At 49.8% G+C, this 21709-nt stretch overlaps 1 protein-coding gene across 5 annotated transcripts in view; it reads right to left on the bottom strand.

Annotated features, from left to right (window-relative positions):
- CRAMP1 (cramped chromatin regulator 1) overlaps nt 1-5360 on the bottom strand; it is an 87478-nt gene extending 82118 nt beyond the window's left edge. The window contains exon 1 of one of the 5 annotated variants that reach the window (XM_078777600.1): nt 5134-5360. Coding sequence is in view for 2 of the 5 variants with exons in the window: in XM_078777599.1 (XP_078633725.1) it covers nt 3591-3649 (59 nt within the window). In the remaining 3 variants the exon portion in view is untranslated. Of the gene's footprint in view, nt 1-3590; nt 3936-5120 lie in introns of those variants that run through there. The other 4 variants (XM_068117791.2, XM_068117792.2, XM_078777599.1 and 1 more) reach the window with 4 other exon arrangements.
- Nucleotides 5361-21709: the final 16349 nt, after the last annotated feature.

Here is a 21709-nt window from a genome sequence, read left to right on the forward strand (position 1 = left end):
CTTGGGTTATCAGGGATGAACGCTAACATCAAGTCTGAGTACGTGTGTGACATGTGACATGTTTGTCGAGTTGATGTTTTTTTTAAATGGCCAAAACAATCATCTCCCAAGCGGTAATTACTTGTGCAACATTAAGAGGTGTCTGTAAAGAACGCGTCAGGAAACTTCCAGAATCACATCCCACGGGATGTTCATGGGGTGGCTAACCATGCACCCCATGACACGGTGAGGTTCACCCACATGCAGGAGATCGTGTGGAACCGAGGCAGAAGGGTGTTCGGGGACCCAGGAGACGGAGAGGTTCACCGACATACAGGAGACAGTGCGGGAGCTAGGCAGAATGGTGTGCAGGGACCCACGACATGGTGAGGTTGATCCATATGCAGGAGACCATGTCGGAGCTAAGCAGAAGGGTGTTCAGGGACCTCGGACACGGCGAGGTTCACCCATATGCAGGAGACCGTGCGGGAGCTAGGCAGAAGGGTGTTCGGGGACCTCGGACACGGTGAGGTTCACCCACATGCCGGAGACCGTGCGGGAGCTAGGCAGAAGGGTGTTCAGGAACCCACGACGCGGTGAGGTTCACCCATATGCAGGAGACCGTGAAGGAGCTAGGCAGAAGGGCGTTTGTTCGGGTACCCATGACACGGTGAATGAATGAATGAATGAATGATCATTTTAAGGCCATTTTCCCCTGCTAGAGGGGGGTTAGCCTTGCAGGCCCTATGACAATCATGGTTCCCTGTTTCAGGCAATGTTTTTTTTTAATGAGGTTTATTATGGGTGTTCAGGGATCATGCGGGAGCTAGGCAGAAGTGTGTTCAGGGACAGGACACGGTGAGGTTCACCCATATGCAGGAGACCATGCCGGAGCTAGGCAGAAGGGTGTTCGGGGACCCATGACACGGTAAGGTTCACCCATATGCAGGAGACTGTGCTGGAGCTAGGCAGAAGGGTGTTCAGGGACCCACGACATGGTGAGGTTCACCCAAATGCAGGAGACCGTGCGGGAGCTAGGCAGAAGGGTGTTCAGGGACCCACGACACAGTGAGGTTCACCCAAATGCAGGAGACCGTGCGGGAGCGAGGCAGAAGGGTGTTTGTTCGGGTACCCATGACACGGTGAGGTTCACCCATATGCAGAAGACCGTGAAGGAGCTAGGCAGAAGGGTGTTCAGGGACCCACGACGCAGCGAGGTTCACCCACATGCCGGAGACCGTGCGGGAGCTAGGCAGAAGGGTGTTCAAGGACCCACGACACGGTGAGGTTCACCCACATGCCCGAGAGCGTGCGGTAGCTAGGCAGAAGGGTGTTCAGGGACCCACGACGCGGTGAGGTTCACCCACATGCCGGAGACCGTGCGGGAGCTAGGCAGAAGGGTGTTCGGGTACCCACGACAGTGAGGTTCACCCATATGCAGGAGACCATGAAGGAGCTAGGCAGAAGGTTGTTTGTTCGGGTACTCATGACACGGTGAATGAATGAATGAATGATCGTTTTAAGGCCATTTTCCCCCGCTAGAAGGGGGTTAGCCTTGCGGACCCCATGACAATCATGGTTCCCTGTTTGAGGCTATTTTTTTTTTAAATGAGGTTTATTATGGGTGTTCAGGGATCATGCGGGAGCTAGGCAGAAGGGTGTTCAGGCACCTCGGACACGGCGAGGTTCACCCATATGCAGGAGACCATGCGGGAGCTAGGCAGAAGTGTGTTCCGGGACCCACGACGCGGTGAGGTTCACCCATATGCAGGAGACCGTGCAGGAGCTAGGCAGAAGGGTGTTCAGGGACCCACAACACGGTGAGGTTCACCCAAATGCAGGAGACCGTGCGGGAGCTTAGCAGTAGGGTGTTCGGGGACCCACGATACGGTGAGGTTCACCCAAATGCAGGAGACCGTGCGGGAGTTAGGCAGTCGGGTGTTCAGGGACGCACGACACAGTGAGGTTCAACCATATGCAGGAGACCGTGTGGGAGGTAGGCAGAAGGGTGTTTGTTCGGGTACCCATGACACGGTGAATGAATGAATGAATGATCATTTTAAGGCCATTTTCCCCCGCTAGAGGGGGGTTAGCCTTGCGGGTCCCATGACAATCATGGTTCCTTGTTTGAGGCAATGTTTTTTTTTAATGAGGTTTATTATGGGTGTTCAGGGATCATGCGGGAGCTAGGCAGAAGGGTGTTCAGGCACCTCGGACACGGCGAGGTTCACCCATATGCAGGAGACCATGCGGGAGCTAGGCAGAAGGGTGTTCAGGGACCCACAACACGGTGAGGTTCACCCATATGCAGGAGACCGTGCGGGAGCTAGGCAGAAGGGTGTTCAGGGACCCACAACACAGTGAGGTTCACCCGAATGCAGGAGACCATGCGGGAGCTTGGCAGTAGGGTGTTCAGGGACCCACGACACCGTAAGGTTCAACCATATGCAGGAGACCGTGCGGGAGGTAGGCAGAAGGGTGTTTGTTCGGGTACCCATGACACGGTGAATGAATGAATGAATGATCATTTTAAGGCCATTTTCCCCCGCTAGAGGGGGGTTAGCATTGCGGGCCCCATGACAATCATGGTTCCTTGTTTGAGGCAATGTTTTTTTGTCATGAGGTTTATTATGGGTGTTCAGGGATCATGCGGGAGCTAGGCAGAAGGGTGTTCGGGGACCCATGACACGGTAAGGTTCACCCATATGCAGGAGACCATGCCGGAGCTAGGCAGAAGTGTGTTCGGGGACCCATGACACGGTAAGGTTCACCCATATGCAGGAGACTGTGCCGGAGCTAGGCAGAAGTGTGTTCGGGGACCCATGACACGGTAAGGTTCACCCATATGCAGGAGACCATGCCGGAGCTAGGCAGAAGGGTGTTCGGGGACCCAGGAGAGCAGTCGGAGAGAGCGAAGGAGAAAGAAGCAAAGTTTCCCATGTTTTGGTGAAAGTGCGAACGGTTTTTGAAAACAACTTGTGAGGTGTTTACTTATGGAGCGGACGGGTCACCTCCGAGGTACAACAAGGACTCCGTGCCGAGCGAGCCGATGTACAAGAAGACCCCGTCTGTCTGCCTCGACCTCTGGCCTCCTCTCTGTACATCTGTCCTCCTCTCTGTACATCTGTCCTCTCTGTGCATCTGTGTCCCCCGTCCGCTCGCAGCGCAGCACGTCGCGGGAAGCGCGGCCGAGGACTCGGCGAGAATCTCGGTAAAAAGGGAGGAAACGATGTCCGCACCGAGTCGGACAAACCTTCGACGGAAACGGGACACGGACGCGATGCGAGGGACGTCGGACACAGAGAAAGACACACACACAGGAGGAGAAGCCGCCCTAACATGGCCGCCGTTCCTCTCCAAGATCCCGAGCAGATCCCGTTTTCGCCCTCGTTCTCACTTTCCCATTCCCGACACTGTCGAGTCTTCCCCGCTCTCGTCGAAGTAACCGACGCGGACAGACATCGGGGCTCGAGGGTGTCCGGAGACCACGGCGGACAGGACGAACCCGCGGGGATACATGAACACAGAGAGGCAATGGAGGTCCGCGGAGAGAAGGCTCGAAATGCAGAAAACGTTCGATTTAGATTAAACGGTCTCGGACTCGGACTCACCCATCCCTGAGCGACTTGACCTCGTCCCCGGGCAGGGCGACCTTGCGTCTCCGGACCATGAGTGTCCCAAGCGGGAGACCGTCAATGGAGCATGATGGTGCGAGCGGCTTGGGGGACGCGGCGCACAAAGCTCGGCCTCGCCGTCCCTCCCCTCCGCTTCGTCCAGGAGCCTCGGAGCGACTCACCGGAGCCTCGGAAACCCCGACACGCCGGACCTGATGATCGGAGGAAGGCCCGAGCGTGGCCGCCGACAGTTGGGATACAAGAGAACGTGAGGAAACCGAGCCCGGAGTCCCCGACGCTCGAGTCGAGTCGAGTCCGGGGCGAAGCTACGTCATCGATTCCGCATCGGCACCACGATCGTGTGAGCCATCGGCGGCCGCCCGGGACCGGCCATGAGGACACCCGCGGGGCCGACCTATGCAGCACGTGCGGGACGAGACGGCCCGAGGTGCAGAGACCCGGTGGGACCCCGGGGGGGCGTTGCGGGGAGGGAGGGGCCGCCCGGAACCGGCCATGAGGAGACCCGCGGGGCCGACCTATGCAACACGTGCGGGACGAGACGGCCCGAGGTGCAGAGACCTGGTGGGACCCCGGGGAGGAGGCGTGGCGGGGATGGGGGGCCGCCCTCGACGCGTCCTAGTCCGGCGCTCGCACTCCGCCGATTCCTACAGCTGGTCCGTCTGCGTACGTACGCGATGTCCGCGACTCCGACGGGTTGAGACCTTCGATCGTCGGCGCTGCAGCACAAGTAACCCCCCGAAGTGAAAACGACCCTTAGACCCGGCACAGGTAACCTCCCTCCCCCCTCGCCCCCTCCTCTGAAAAACGACCGCTAGACCTGGCACAGGTAACCCCGCCGACTCTCAAAAACGAACCTTAGACCCGGCACAGGTAACCCCCCCAACTCTGAAAACAGACCCTTAGACCCGGCACAGGTAACCGCCCCCCCCCCCCCCCGACTCTCAAAAACGACCCTTAGACCCGGCACAGGTAACCCCCCGACTCTGAAAACAGACCCTTAGACCCGGCACAGGTAACCGCCCCCCCCCCCCCCCCGACTCTCAAAAACGACCCTTAGACCCGGCACAGGCAAACCCCCCCCCCCCCCCCCGACTCTCAAAAACGACCCTGCGAGCGGACGTTCTTCGGAGATGGACAACGGATTGTCTACCTGGAGAGGGGAGGATGCCCGCTTTAAAAATAGAAAATCGGAAATCGGACCGGGTGGATCGCAAGGCGCACGTGACCTCAGGGACGACGAGGAGTGTAAAGAAGAGTCAAAAGGGTCCACCCCAAGTCCCTCAACGCGAAGACCATGTCATGTGCATTCCTCCCTCCATCCTCAATTTTAGTACAAACTCAATGCACCTATCCCCATGGGTACACCTGTCCGCCGACACTTGCGACACGAGCAAAGCCTTTGCCAAAGGTGCTCCCACACGCCGACCTGCCCCGGTCCCCGAGGGAGACCCGTCTAACGATCCCGCTCTGTCAGTGTCATTCCCCGTCTGTCACGAACGTTCGTACCTCTTAGTCTTACCTCACCGGAGATGCCTGATGAGGAGGAGAAAGGACACGAGTGCAGTTGGAATTAAAGAAAGGGAACGTGATTTGAACGACTGGTGTTGACTACTGAGGCGAGGAGGGACGTTGGGAATGGAAGGTGTGCGGGTGACAACACCGGACTGAGGTAGCGATCGGACCCCGGTGAAGGCCCACCGCACCGCGCCGCAACCCGCGGCCGCTCCTGATTGGCTCGCCGTGTTCACGTGCCCTCGGGTGAAAAGGGATTGACAGACCGGCGGGTACGGTGGCTCGTGAGGTCCGTTATGGAAACGCGACGTCAATTTGCTGCGTAAAATTTTCCCTCCCGCGCTCCAGTTGCTTTTAGTGGAGCCATCGTTTGGATATGACGATATGAGACACTGAATACGTCATGAACAAGGTGCTTTCCACACTGCATTCGTCAAGTAAATAATTAGATCTGAGGGGAAAAATTTTTTTCATCACTGCAGCTAATAACTCCGCCGGGGTTTGTAACAACTGCATATGGATAATTTCAAACGAATATCATCCAACGATGCAAAAATACAAATAAGTGATGATTACAACATTTAAAATCATTCAAGAGGGAATAAGAATTCCGACGATCCTTTTGAGAAAAAAAAACAGCAGTACCGTTTACTTGTAGTTGTAGCTTGTAGTGTAAAACGTCTTTTCAAAATCCTGTTATTTGTTACCGGTAATCATTCTAATTCGCTCGATTGCTTCCAATTCATTTTACCCAAAGGATAATGTTTCATTCATCGATTTCTGCAGTTAAAAATGGTCTTGAGCTCCTGTTAAACGCTTTCACGGAAACATAATTGCCATTATAAAATTGCCATTATAACCCAAACATGTTCATTCACTTATTACGTACGCAAATGTGGTATTTTGTTGTGCATACCGATACATGCTCCTTCCCTTGTCTCCCCGTACTCGTACCAACCACCAAGCATCCTTCCATACTCCACTCTCTTCCATCATCCTCCTTATCTCAATTTACCACCACCCTCCATGTGCATTCGTAATAAGTAGGTTTCCTATTTCTGCTTTCATTAGTGATGTCGGTGAGTAAGTGATGCGAGTTTTGTTGATCTGGTACCAACCTTAACGTTGTAGAGGGAGGTTACACAGATGAGCAACACACCACAGCAACAAGAGGTGCAGGGATCAGGACTAGCTCGACAATGATCAATGTCAAGGTGCTTGGAGGAGTTGGCACACACTGGACCGACCTTTTTTAGGGGAGGGGAGGAAGGGATGTAGGAGATCATCGTAGGAGAGAGGAGGAGGAGGGATGTAGTGGAGAGGGGGAGGAGGGATGTAGTGGAGGGGAAGGAATGAATTTAAGGGAGGGGGGAGGAGGGATGTAGGAGATCATCGTAGGAGAGAGGGGGAGGAGGGATGTAGTGGAGAGGGGGAGGAGGGATGTAGTGGAGGGGAAGGAATGAATTTAAGGGAGGGGGGAGGAGGGATGTAGGGTAGGGGAGGAGGAGGGATGTAGGGTATGGGGGGAGGAGGGATGTGGGGGAGGGGGAGAGGAGGGATGTGGGGGAGAGGAGGGATGTGGGGGAGAGGAGGGATGTGGGGGAGAGGAGGGATGTGGGGGAGGGGGAGAGGAGGGATGTGGGGGAGGGGGAGAGGAGGGATGTGGGGGAGGGGGAGAGGAGGGATGTGGGGGAGAGGAGGGATGTGGGGGAGGGGGAGAGGAGGGATGTAGGGGAGGAGGAGGGGGAGGAGAGGAGGGATGTAGGGGAGGGGAAGAGGAGGGATGTAGGGGAGGGGAAGAGGAGGGATGTAGGGGAGGGGAAGAGGAGGGATGTAGGGGAGGGGAAGAGGAGGGATGTAGGGGAGGGGAAGAGGAGGGATGTAGGGGAGGGGAAGAGGAGGGATGTAGGGGGAGAGGGAAGAAGAGGAGAGGTAGGGGGAGAGGGAAGAGGTGGGATGTTGGGGGAAGGGAGGGGGTGAAGAGGGATGTATGGGGGAATGGAGGGGGGGAGGAAAGAGGGGGAAATTAAAGGGGGGAAAGGGAAAGGTAAGGGGGGGGAAGGGAGAAGGGGGAATGGAAATGAGGTGGAAGGGAAGGGGAAAAATGCAGGGGGAGAGGGGAGGTAAAGGTAAGGAGAGGTAGGGGAGTGGGGGGTTGGTGAGATGCAGGTGGAGAGGGGAGGGGAAGTAGGGCAGAGGGGAAGTCGGGCAGAGGGGAGGTAGGGGTGAAGGGGAGGTAGGGGTGAAGGGGAGGGGAAGTAGGGGAGGGAAGGGAGGGGAGGTAGGGGTGAGGGGAGTGGGGGGTTGGTGAGATGTAGGGGGAGAGGGGAGGTAGGGTGAAAGAGAAGAGGTAAGGGAAGAGGGGAGGTAGGGGAAGAGGGGAGGTAGGGGAAGCGGGGAAGAGGGGTGGTAGGGGGAGAGGGGTGGTCGGAGAAGAGGGGTGGTAGCGGGAGAGGGGAGGTCGGGGAAGAGGGGTGGTAGAGGAAGCGGGGTGGTAGAGGAAGCGGGGTGGTAGAGGAAGCGGGGTGGTAGGGGTAGCGGGGTGGTAGGGGAAGAGGAGAGGTAGGGGAAGAGGGGTGGTATGGGGGAGAGGGGGTTAGGGGAGGAGGGAAGGCAGAGGGAGAGGGGTGGTAGGAAAAGAGGGGAGGTAGGGGAAGAGGAGAGGTAGGGGAAGAGGAGAGGTAGGGGAAGAGGAGAGGTAGGGGAAGAGGAGAGGTAGGGGAAGAGGAGAGGAAGGGGGAGAGGGGTGGTCGGGGAAGAGGGGTGGTAGGGGAAGAGGGGTGGTAGGGGAAGAGGGGTGGTAGGGGGAGAGGAGAGGTAGGGGAAGAGGGGTGGGTTGGTGGTAGAGGGGAGGTCGGGGAAGAGGGGAAGAAAGATCATCGTTTTATATTGGGGATGACCTGAGATAGTTGAGAACAGTTGTCTTGAAGTCCTGGAGGGAGGCTCGAGATTGAAGAGAACACAGAAGTTGGTTCCACAAGGTAGTCGAAAAGAGGAAGAGTTGAATGGAGGTGAACAGTGATCCTGGATTCCAGGAGTTTCACTCGAAGGAAGAATTCCATTGAGAGGTAGAAGAGGAGATGAAAGGATTCCGTTGAGTGCCACATGCTAGAAGTTGGGAAATGGGGGTTCTAAAACACACCCAATTTTACATTGAAGTGAATGGGGAAAATGCATTGGAACTTATGAACCACTTCCCTACTTTCCCATTTTTATCCAATCATTTATTCCACGCATTTTTTAAACCAAAATCCATAGGGACTAAAAACCACATATCATTTTATATACATTCTCATTATGGGAGAACCAATTCATATTTGTTGATTCTAAAACACTCATACCACTCATTTTCTCCCATACTTTCTTTGAACTCATGTGGAGAGCCAATTAATATTAGACTGTGTTTTGTTTTAGGGAATAACATAATTTTCTTATTGCACTCATCACCATCGAGTATATTGATAAATAGTACGTTTAAACTTGGTTTTTGCTTTCAGTATCTTTGTTGGGCAGAGATGAAATGATAAACCTCTCTTATTGCTCTTGTCTGAGCACCTCCTGAGCCACCTATCATTTTGAGATTTTAGTAAATTATTTTTCCATTGAACTTTTGATAACCATCAATGTTTTCTGTCCATTCAAGGATGTTTATTTTCTTTACATCCTCCTCTAACGTATTTGTATTTAAATGTATCCACTTATTTGTTTCATCTACTTTTGTTTTCGTTATTTCTTCAATAAGACGTATTTGATATTTCTCACAATCGTGATGTTTTCCATTTTTATACCAAGGTTGTGATTTTCTCCACTCTTTGGTTTGGTTATTGCTTGGTTCTATCATTTATCTACCAGTAAAAAGGCGGCGGTAACCCGTTAAACCCCACATTCCTTTTTTAAAATTAATTCTTATGTATATCTTAACACTTATACTTATCTTTTAAATATCTTAACTCTTATGTTTATCTTAAATCTTATGTTTATCTTAAATCTTATGTTTATCTTTACTCTTGTATTTATCTTGCGCATGCGCAAGATTGGAGTCTCGTCTCTTCAAAGCTGTCCATGCACGCTCGCTTTCGAAGTAAGTAACTTTTCACAATTGTGTTTTTGTCGAAACTGGTCTTGTATGTACCTATTGGGGTGTCTTTAATAGTATTCTTGGCGTTGGATTTTTGTACCTGTGTACAGAATCGTCGGTCTTTCTCATCGTGTATCTGAGGCCTAAGTGTAGTACTAGGCTACTGTGTCCAACCTTGGCTTTAGGCTTTGTTTTTGTCTCAGCGGTTCTCCGATCACGCTGAAATTTTTTTCCGGTCTCTGTTTTCACGGTCTTTTCATCCCATACTTCCTTGTTTTAAAATCTCAAAAAAAAAAAAAAACCCCCAAAAGCATTTCCTTCCGTTTTTATTCGTTTATTCGTTCTTAGTTGTTCGTTCGTTTATTCTTCGACCACGCTGTTTGTGATCACGTTGTTAAAAAATGTCTCATCTGAACCCTGAAGACCTGTATTCTGTCATATTCTATAACATCTTTTTCTTCTTTCTTTTATAAAAGGATGCTTTCGACTTGCTCACCAAATCCATTCATTCCAAAAAAAAATTCCATCTCTTATAGTGCATCTTTCATTCATTCCCTAAACTCTCCAGCACTCCATCCTCCCTCCAGCGTCCTCAAACGTATTTTTGACTCGAATGTCTCAAGAAACTCATTTTGCAATAAATGTTCGTTTCCCATTAATCGTACATTTTTCAAAATCCCATCACCCCAAAACCCCATTTCCCATCACCCCTCCCCTCTAAATCTACCCCCTTGCCCATCCCCCTCCAAACCATCCCCATCACCCATCTCTTTCAATTCTTCCCCCTTGCCCCTCCCCTCCAAATCTTCCCAATCACCCATTCCTTTCAAATCTCCCCCCCACACCCCTCCCCTCCGAGACTCTCCCTCGCTCCTCCCCTCCTAGACTCCCCTCTCACCCCTCCCCCTCAAAGCGTCCTCCCCGCTTCTTCCCCCTTCCAACTTTCACCTTCATCTCCCTCAACCTTCTGCCTCGCTCTTCCCCCTCGTCAAATAACACCTCACTGCGCCTCTCCCAATCACCATCAAACCTTTTGTCTACCCCATCCTTCCCTTTCTCCGAGCTATTCTGTAATCTCTGACACACGTTCAACAGCTCTCCCTACCTCTTCCTCCTCTTCCACATCTTACCCTACCGCTCCCCCCCCCCCCCCCTGTTCTGTATCCGATGCTCCCCCTTCCTCTTCCTTAACAGTATGGACCTCAAACATCCGGGGCCTTCGCTCAAACATGTCTGATCTCTCCATACAGGTTGCTTCTGACAAACCAGACGTGATCTGCTTAACAGAAACTTTCCTCCTTCATGATGTCTCTGATTCCTTGGTATCTCTCCCAGGTTACTCCCTACTCCGGTATGATAGACCTGAGCCTCGTCCTGGAGGTGGGGTTGCTATCTTTATAAAAAACTCTCTTCCTCACTCGCCCTGCACTGCCCTCTCTCCACCTCACCCCCAGGAATACCTTTGGCTACGGCTTCCCCTTCGCTCCCACCTTTTGTTCATATGTGTGTTGTACCGTCCACCAAACAGTGATGACTCCATCTACATCTCACTGTCTGAGAATATGGACCAACTTCTATCTACCTATCCCAACTCTCTCTTCCTCATATGTGGTGATTTCAACTGTCACCATGCCAGTTGGCTGGGTGTGGGTACCTCTCTCACCAGCCATGGCTCTTCAGCAAAGGACTTCTGTGACTCACTGGGACTGACACAAACTGTCAATTTCCCGACCCGGATTTCAGTCAACGGAGCATCTTCTCTTCTGGACTTGGTTATGACTAACTTCCCTGAAAATGTCTGCTGCTCTTCTTCTGCTCCAATTGGCTCTTCTGATCATGTGCTTGTTAAAGTGGACATCTCTCTGACCATTCTCCGAGAGCCTCCTCAGCGTCGACGAGTCTGGCATTTCACTCAGGCCAACTGGCACGGTCTTCAAGCAGCCATCAATCATCTGGACTGGTCTCCCATCTCTACTGCCTCTGACATAAATTCTTCCTGGGAATTCTTCCAAAGCAAACTGCTCTCTCTCATGCACAGATTTATCCCATCTCGTCTTCTGTTGTCATACCCTTCCTCCCGTCCATGGTACACAGAATCTTGTGGTGAGGCTATTGCCCAGAAACAACTTGCTTTCGTCTCCTGGAAAGCAAATCCAACGGAAGGAAATCTCATTTCCTTTCACAAAGCCCGAAACAAGTGTGTGTCCACCCTCAGGAGAGCCAGGAAACAATATCTCTCCGTTCTCAGGACCGAACTCTCTTATCTGTCTCCCTCTTCCAAATCCTGGTGGCGTCTGGTCAAATCTGTTTCTGGTGTTTGTTCCCCCTCCATCCCCTCCCTCACCTCAAATGGCCACACGGCTGACTCCGCACGTGAAAAAGCTGAATGCCTCAACTCTGTGTTTGCCTCTAAATCTTGTGTCCCAAACCCATCCCTCTCTGTACCCACCGTACCCAGTCGTACCCAGCTGCTCCTGGACTCTGCGTCCTTTCTTCCTGACAAGGTGGAAAAGTTTCTGTCAACCCTCGACTCGGATTCTGCAACTGGACCTGACGGCATCAGCCCACGGGTCCTAAAATCCTGTTCTTCCGCTCTTTCACTCCCTCTCTCTGTTCTCTTCACCCTCTCTTTTGCTCAAGGTCATCTTCCATCTGCTTGGAAATCTGCCAACATCACCGCTTTGCACAAAAAAGGTGCAAAAACAGATCCCAGCAACTACAGACCAATCAGCCTTCTCCCAATTATCAGCAAAGTCATGGAATCCATCATTGCTTCAGATATGAAATCTTTCCTCTTCTCCAATGGCTTGATCTCTGATCATCAATTTGGTTTCAGACCAGGACACTCTACTCTGGACATGCTGCTTCTGCTTTCTCAACAATGGATGGAGGTCCTCAATGCCAAACAGGAAAATAGAGCAGTCTCCCTTGACATATCACGTGCCTTCGATACGGTCTGGCACCCCGCTCTGCTCACCAAACTCTCCTCTTTTGGTATCCATGGAAATCTCCACGCATGGCTGGCGGACTTCCTCTCTAGTCGTAGTCAACGTGTGGCCCTGAATGGGTTTCTCTCATCTCCTCTTCCTGTTCAGGCTGGAGTTCCACAAGGCAGTGTTCTAGGCCCTGTCCTTTTTCTGGTCTTCATCAATGATCTCTCTGACTCTCTTGAAAATCCTCTGTATCTCTTTGCTGATGACTCTACTCTCTGTCGCTCCATTCTTCATCCCTCAGATCGGCAGTCTGCTGCCTCCTCACTCTCTGCAGACCTGGACAAAATCACAGACTGGGCAAACAAGTGGAACATGTCTTTCAATCCTGACAAATCTCACACTCTTACGATGTCTCTCCGAAAAGACCGACTGGACAACCCTCCCATCCACTTTCTGAATAATCCTCTCCAAGAAGTTCTGTCACTCAAGCTTTTGGGTCTCACTATCTGCCATGATCTTTCCTGGGAAAACCACATTTCAAATCTGGCCTCCAAAGCCAGTCGCCGACTGGGCATCCTCCGTCGTGCGAAGTCCTTCCTTGGCACACCTGAGCTCCTCACCACATACAAGGCTTTCATCCGCAGCTCAATGGAATACTGCTCTCCCCTCTGGGCTGGTGCTCCTGCCTCACACCTAGCTCGTCTTCACGCTGTTGAAACCAAAGCATTCAGAATCATTGGAATCTCCCGCGATGAAGCTAACTCCAAGGGCCTCTCACTCACTCACCGCAGGCAGGTTGGTGGTCTTTCCATCTTCTACCGACTCCTCTCTGGCCTTGCCCCCCCAGCTCTCTCTGGGCTCTGTCCCGCAAATATTCCTACAGGTCGCACAAGATCTGCCTGCAACCCTCTTATGGTCAAACTGCCAAAATCAAGACTCTCTGCTCACCTTCACTCCTTCATTCCTCTTTTCTCCCGCCTCTGGAACAAACTCCCTCACTCTCTTCAATCCCACTCCACCCTCCAGGTCTTTAAAACAGCTGTTCACCACCATCTCTTATCTTCCTCCATCCAAAACCTTGATCTTTTCTACCCCCGCTAATTTCACCCCAATTCCACTTTTTTGAAATACCAACTTCTGTCCTGGAAGTCATTGGTGTCCTTGTGTTTTATACTTCTCCCTCCCCCCCCCCCCCCCCCTTCCCATGCCTCCTCCCCCCAAGCCCTCTCCCTTCCACACATCTCCCTGCTCTCAAATGTTGTGTTTGTGTGCTTCACCTTCTCTCCCCATCTTGTTTTCCGCTCCCGCTTTTTATATATTTTGTTTGTCTGGTTGATTTGTTTGTGAAGTAAATGTTAGTTAGCTCTTTCACGAGCCTCGATTCAGTATACAAAAAAAAAAAAAAAAAAATCTTAACTCTTGTATTTATCTTAACTCTTGTATTTATCTTAACTCTTGTATTTATCTTAACTCTTATATTTATCTTAACTCTTGTATTTATCTTAAATCTTATGAATACCTTAAATCTTATATATATACTAGCCGAAAGCACTCGGCATTGCCCGGGTTCTTTTTGAATGAATTTACTACTATAATTCAGCTTTTACTCACGGCCGTAGAAGATTGACTACTATAATTCAGCTCAGCTTTTAATTGTGAAATGGGCCCAGCCCGGCCAAGGTGGGCCGCAACCGGTCTCGCCACCTAGCCTAAAACCTTCCCAGGGCCTGTCCCGACATTTTTTGTATTAATAATAATAATAATAATAATTCATTTATTTTGTATAGCGCTTTTCAAGGAGCCCAAAGGCGCTTTGACAGAGTGGAAAACATAATGCATAACAATACATGAAAACAACAATTGCAAAAAGACAAGAATCAATAGGGAAATATTTAAAGCAAAAGGAGGGAGAAGGAGAAGAGATAGTCAGGGGTTAAATGCTGTGGGTTGAATGTTGAATGCAGTGTTGAACAGGTGGGTCTTTAGTGATGTTTTGAATGTGGTGAGTGAGGAGGAGTCTCTGATGGTGTGAGGTAGTGAGTTCCAGAGGGTGGGAGCAGCGATGGAGAAGGCCCTGTCCCCCCAGGATCTGAATTTGGTCTGGATGGAGGGGGTCAGGAGGTTGGTACCAGCAGAGCGGAGGTTGCGGGTGGGAGTGTGTCTGGAGAGGAGGTCAGCCGGGTAGGATGGGGCCAGGTTATGGAGGGCTTTGTATGTCAAGAGGAGGATTTTGACTGGATTCTCTGGGGGATGGGGAGCCAGTGAAGCTTGTAAAGGACGGGGGTGATGTGGTCACGGGTCCGGGAATGGGTGAGTAGACGGGCAGCGGAGTTCTGAATGTATTGGAGTTTATTGGTGATTTTTGAGGGTGAACCATAGAGGAGGCTATTGCAGTAGTCCAGACGGGAGGTGATGAAGGCGTGGATGAGGGTTTCTGCAGCCGTGGAGGAGAGGGATGAGCGGAGACGGGCAATGTTTTTCAGGTGAAAGAAGGCTGACTTTGTGATCTGTTTAGTGTATTTGTCGAAGGAGAGGGTTTGGTCAAAGATGACGTATTAGAGGTTTCCTCCTATCTTTCACGGTTCAGGAGATTAGCGCGAGCAGACAAACAAACAAAAACTTTCTTTTATAATATGGATAGATATATATCTTAAATCTGATGTATATTTTAAATCTTATACTTATCTTAACTCTTATGTTTATCTTAACTCTTATATTTACCTTAAATCTGATGTATATCTTAAATCTTATGTTTATGTTTATCTTAACTCTTATATTTATCTTAACTCTTATGTATATCTTAAATCTTATGTATATCTTAAATCTTATGTACATCTTAAATCTTATGTATATCTTCAATCTTATGTATATCTTAAATCTGATGTATATCTTAAATCTTATGTTTATCTTAAATCTGATGTATATCTTAAATCTTATGTATATCTTAAATCTTATGTATATCTTAAATCTGATGTATATCTTAAATCTTATGTTTATCTTAAATCTGATGTATATCTTAAATCTAATGTATATCTTAAATCTTATGTACATCTTAAATCTTATGTATATCTTAACACTTATACTTATCATAACTCTTATGTTTATCTTAACACTTAAATTATCTTAACACTTATATTAGCTTCTCACTTATCTTAATACTTATCAATTCCATAAGGCATACGATCAATTCCATTGTCTAAAATAAACCTCTTATCTTCAAAAGCCCCCAAAGCCTTCTTATTTACCTCCTCTGTATCTATCTATAATTCCAGTAATCTCTGTGTGTCTGTATGCGACCGCTGTTTCTCGACAACTACCGGTCCGATATACTTGAAACTTGCCAGGTATATTGCTGGGGACCCGAGGATGTGCCTTTTCAAGGTTTGAAATTAATCGGACAAGTGGTTCCCAAGGTATGGTCACCGTACTCGCAAGCCGTTCGCTTTGGCTTTGCGAATGGACCAAACCATTTCATGTAAATAGAGGGGGGGGGGGGTTCTGTGGTCGTTACTGCCACGTGGTTTCAAAGTTTTTTTTTGTTGTTGTTGTTTGCACGCATGTTTTTTTGCACGCACGTACGGGCAAGCACGTACGTGCGGGCACGCCCTAGTATAATTAATGTTCATAACTTCTTATTGTATTCATTTTTCTATTCCCTTCTTTCTTAAAGGTTAAACAGTTGTAATAATGTTCAAAGTTTATTGTTTCTTTGATTACATTTTTCTTTACTCCCTTTGACTTTTTATCACTCTTTTCAATATTATTATCAATATATTTATAAGCATAAGCCTTTGCTCTCAATCCCACAAATTCACTCATTATCTTTCCACCCAATTCATCTTTAAACTTTCTAATAACCTTTTTATTCTTTATAGAGAATAGTTTGTGATCTGATTTATAATTGCTTGCATCAAATGTATCAATATCTTGAGACATATCCTTATAAATGTCCTCTGTATTGATTTTCAAAATAAAACGGTCTATATCCATATAAAGTAGATTAATATTGTTGCGGATCTCTCGATCCCGTCGACGTACAGAGGGGGGGGGGGGGGTTAAACCCTTTTCCCCCTTCGGGCCTTCGAGTCCACGAGTCCACGACCCACTTTATACTCGTGGGGCGGATTGCAGAGCAATTCCAGCCACCACCCCCGTCGCGAGCGTGCGGAAGGGTATCGGGTCGAATCCACACATACCTTCGGTACACACGCTGCCATGAAGACGGGTGCTGGACCTCGCATGGGCCACGCTAATCGAATACGCCGAGTGGTTTGCGTGTCACGTGACTCGTGCCGTTAATTCTTATTGAACCCAATTGAGCGGTCTTATTCGTGCGATGCTAGGCCAATGGTGTGAAATGACGTGCACGGTCAAATGGAAGGAAGAACACAGGTTTATTTACAATTATACAGTGATTAGGGTAAAGAGAAGAGAAACAGAGCAGATACTTAGTCAATCTTACTTAATCCCCGGACAAGGGCCCACTCACTCACACAGGGAAAAGAAGGAAGGAAAGGTACGCGCTCCAAACGCGTCCTTGGCGCCGGTCGCCCCGGTCAGCTCGTTCGGCGTGTCCCTGGGATGTTCGCGGCACGTGTGCAGGGAGCTCGTTGGCATCTGTGGCCCCGGGATGGATCGTATTCGCAAGCGCCGTTATCAGGCAGCAGGGCACAGGGAGAGTTCGTGCTCTTCCTCGATCACACCTCACTCTCCTACCAGCTCTGACTATCACACGGACTGGGTCACTGGGGCACTCGAAGACTGAGGGACTGGGCGACTCCGACTCGGTCACTCGGAGACTGGCTCACTCACTCTGACTCACTGCGTGACTGGGCCACTGAAAGTCACTCCGACTCACTGGGTGACTGTGCGACTGAGACTCACTCCGACTCACTGGGTGACTGGCTCCGGCTCTCAACCACACCTCTCACTCAGCTCTGGGCCCACTGGTGCGGGGGCCCCGGGGCAGAGTTCTATAGCCCCGCCCCAGAGTCTTACCTGAATGTTCCAAGCCCCTCCTCTGGCTGTTGTTGTTATCCACTCCCCTTGAGCGTTCACTGGCTGCCTGCTGCTTACCGGCCACTCCCCTGTAGCTCCTCCTTCGGGCATGCCAGACTTGTTCCAGGCCTAGCACGTGGCATTTCAGCCCAAAATAACACAGGGCATTCCAGCCCAAGGAGCACCGAAGCCGACACTTACTGGCATGCTCAACGCATACTGTTACGTGCTCCTCCCCAAACCCCCTGGTCACAGTGTACCTCCGAGCCCCGAGAGGAGTCACGGCAGAAAGATGTGTTATTCTGTGTCAAAGATCAATGGTGAAACCACACCAATGGTTACCAACAAACAAATATTGTATGAAAGATCACACAAGAATAACAGTACAACAACAATAGTATTCAATTGTACAACAACAACAACATGCATTTTAAGGCCATTTTCCCTGCTAGAGCGGGGGTTAGCCTTGCGGTCCCCATGACAATCTTCTCCATTTTGCCATATTTTCTGCATCTCTCCTTGTTAACCCCCTTGCCCACATTTCTTCTTCCACCATCTTTAGCCAAGTCTTTCTCGGTCTTCCCCATCCTCTAATTCCTTCTACATCAATTTCCATCACTCTTCTCAACCAGTCACTTTCATCCTTCCTCAACACATGACCAAACCATCTCAGCCTGTTCTTCTTCACAGCATCAATCACAGGCAATATTCCCATCATCTTTCGCAATTCATCATTTGTCTTCCTCTCTCTCAACGATACTCCGCACATCCATCGAACCATTCGTATTTCCACCCTTTCCAGCCTTCGTTGCTGCTCTACGTTCATTACCCATGTCTCGCTCCCATAAATCATAACACTTCTCACACATGCAGCATACACCTTTCCCTTCAGCTTCAGCGACACTCTCCTCCTCATCAGCACGCCACTCAGTTCCCGAAACTTCTTCCATGCACATCTCACTCGAGCAACCGTTGCCGAGTCTGATCCACCTTCTCCATTCAGCATGTCTCCGAGGTAGCAAAATGTTTTCACACCTTCCAGCTTCACGCCGTCTCCAAGATCCAACTCAACATTTCCTCCATCTGCAGCTCCCTCTGTGCACACCTTACATTTGAATGTAGCTGCCACACTGGTAAATGACCCTCTCAGACCACTACATTTTTGATGAACCCACTCAGCGCACTTTGTACATTGAATGGAGTTCACTCCGACACCCTTCCTGCACACAGCACACGGCCACTTCCCAGTTCTTTCCACCTCACCACATGCTTTACAACTTGCCATCACCTTCGTTTTTCCGATATTCACCTTCAGACATTTTGTCTCCATACATTCCTTCCACTTGTTCATCTTTTCCTTCAGTCCATCCATACTTTCCGCAATCAACACCAGATCATCTGCATACAACAACTCCCACGGTAAACCCTCCTTTACGTTCTGAGCCAGCACCTCCATCACAGCTACAAATAGTAGTGGACTTAGTACCGACCCCTGATGCACTCCCACCTTCACCTCAAACTCACCACTGTTCCCGTCCTTCGTCCTTACAGCTGTGCGCGCTCTTTTGTACATTGCCATCACTACTCTGATCAACCATTCCTCCACTCCTAACTTCCTCAATGCCCATGTCAATACTTTGCGGGGAACCCTATCGAATGCTTTCTCCAGATCAACAAACCCAAAAAACAACTTCTTCCTCTTCTCCATGTACTTCTCCTGCAACTGCCTCACAATGAAAAGCACATCTGTCGTTCCTCTTCCTGGAATAAATCCAAACTGCATTTCGTCGATCTTCACTTTCTTCCTTATCCTCCTCTCCAACACCCTTTCCAATACCTTCATTGCATGCTCCAATAACTTTATCGCTCGGTACGAGCCACACTCCAGAGGGTCACCTTTCCCCTTGTATAGAGGGACGAGGGTACTCAGTTCCCAATCCACTGGAATGCGGCCTTCTTTCACCACCAGATTACAGATCTCTGTCATTCTCTTCACACCCCAACTTCCTGCTGCCTTCAACATATCTCCCACAACTCCCGTCGGCCCTCCAGCTTTTCCACTCTTCATTGCTTTTATCGCTTCCTCAACTTCCTTCTCAGTTATCTTCTCTGCCGGTCCTAAAACTGGGTTACTCTCTATGTTGCCATCCCATTCATTCTCTGTATTCAACAGCATTTCCATATATCTTTTACATCTTCCTTTAATTCCATCTGGGTCGACAACGATTTGTCCCACTTCATCCTTCAAGCAACTCACCCCCATCACATCACACCTCTCTTTCGCTATGTGCTTTGCAATCCTGAATGCTGCTTTCTGACCCTCTTCCGAATCCAAGCGTTCTCCGAACATTTTCCTACATACCTCCTGCGCCTTTGCTACCTCTTTCTTTGCAGCCTTCCTGGCTGCCTTATAACTTTCATGCTCTGCTCTTTCTGCTCCCGTACCCTTCGCCTTCTGCCACTCCTTGAACTTCTTCCTCTTCTCGTCAATCCTCTTTCCAACTTCATCATCCCACCACCATGTGTCCGAGTGCCTCGGTGGTCCTTTTGTCCATCCACATACCTCACCAACGGCTCCCAACAGACTAGCTTTCATTGACATCCAACCACTTTCAAGCTCAACCACATCATCCTCTACCCTACTCAGCCTCTCTTTTAATGCCTCCCTTACTGTCACCTCTTTCAACCTCCACACCTTCATTCTTGGTTGGTACTTCACCTGCCGAGCTCTCCTCGCACCTTTCACCCTTATGTCGCAGACAACCAAGTGGTGCTGTGAAACACCCTCCTCCCCCGGGATCACCTTTGTGTCCCGGAGGTGCCCCCTATCTCGCCTACGCACCATCAGGTAGTCAACGGTTGTCGTCGACCCACCTGACGTGTATGTAACAAGCTTATTATCCTCTTTCTGGAACTGAGTATTACAAATCAACAAATCAGTTCCATCAGCAAACTCCAAAATCCTTTCACCTTCTCCATTTCTCACACCATATCCGTAACCCCCATGAACTCCCTCAAAACCATCCATACTCCTTCCCACATGTCCATTCAGGTCTCCTCCCACCACAACAACTTCCTCATCTTTCACGTTTTCCATCAGCTTCTCTATCGCACACCAGAACTTGTCCTTCTCTTCATTGCTTCGACCAACCTGCGGAGCATATCCCGAGATGACGTTCACCAAGAGCTTTCCAATCATCATTTTCACCATCATCAACCTATCACTCACTCTAGTCACACTCACCACACTGTCTACAAACTCCTCAGAAAACAGAACACCAACACCATTCACGCCCTCCGGGCACCCTTGCCACACAAACTTGTATTTCTGTCCCTGCCTACCCTTCACCATTCTCACACCACTTCCCTTCCATCTCGTCTCTTGCACACAACATATGTCCACTCTTCTTCTGACCAATACTTCCACCACTTCTCCTGATCTCACTGTCATTGTCCCTACATTCCAGGTCCCAAACCTCAGAAACCGATCTCCACTTCGGGCTGCACCCTGCCAATATGTTGTTGTAATTGTCATGGTTCTCTTTTTGAGGCAATGTTTTTATGGCCGGATGCCCTTCCTGACGCCAACCCTTTTAGTCGTCTCTTACGACACACAGGGATACGGTGTACCTATTCTGACCAGGGTACACACTGGGAAACGTTTAAAACATGGAAATTCTGGGGGGGGGGGGGGGGCGTCAGCATCACGGCTGCGGTTTAAACATATTCCAACAATATCCAAACAGAACCATGAAAACCATGAAAAACAATCTGGGAAAAGTCTCCAAGCGAGAACGTGGATTTGAGAAGGAAGGAGCAGAGGCGGAAGAGAAACGAGATACAGGGGGCGGGGTACAAGCCGAGACGAGGAGGAGAGCGAACAAGCACGTGTCCGGGAGGAGAGAAAGAATCAATATAGAATTCTTTGTCTAGGGAGGTGAGGTGAGGGGGAGAAAATAAAATAAAAGAAACAAGCAATACAGCGAAGGAAATAACCCAAACCGACAAAACACCAACGGGGGGAGGGAAGCCCCAAGTTACCAGGCCGCGCACGAGGTACGACTCAGAAAACGATTAACTACACACAAGTTTGTACGAATTACAAACCAATACCAACCAGAAACACACAATAACACGTACACAGCAAAATAACCAGTGGAAATTTGACAAAGACAAGAATGGGAAAACACTTAAACTTCGATGCCGTGGAGAGCTCGAAGTACGCTTCACTCGCCTGAGGAACCAGAAACCTCAATTTCAATTGTACAACCAATATATTTTCCTGTGATGGTATCATCAGGTTCGTACAATATAAATCACTGTGCTCCAAGTGAGTGAAAAGAAGAACATCCACAATGTCTCTATTCCCGGCTTCAAGCCCAAGTCGATCTGCTCCAGCGATCGTCAGAACGATGTCCAATCGAGACCAGAATCCCGTTCGGATGACAGTCACAGTCACGCGGCCAAAGCTGCGCAAAGGCGCCCTCAAGGCGACGGGGAAATCCAAAGGCGCCCTCCAGGCGACTGGGAAATCACACCCTCGGGTATGGATGTTTCACGGCTCCAAATTGGTG

This window comes from Myxine glutinosa, chromosome 5 (assembly GCF_964187855.1).
Source record: "Myxine glutinosa chromosome 5, kmMyxGlut1.1, whole genome shotgun sequence".
In the NCBI taxonomy this organism is placed as follows: domain Eukaryota; kingdom Metazoa; phylum Chordata; class Myxini; order Myxiniformes; family Myxinidae; genus Myxine; species Myxine glutinosa.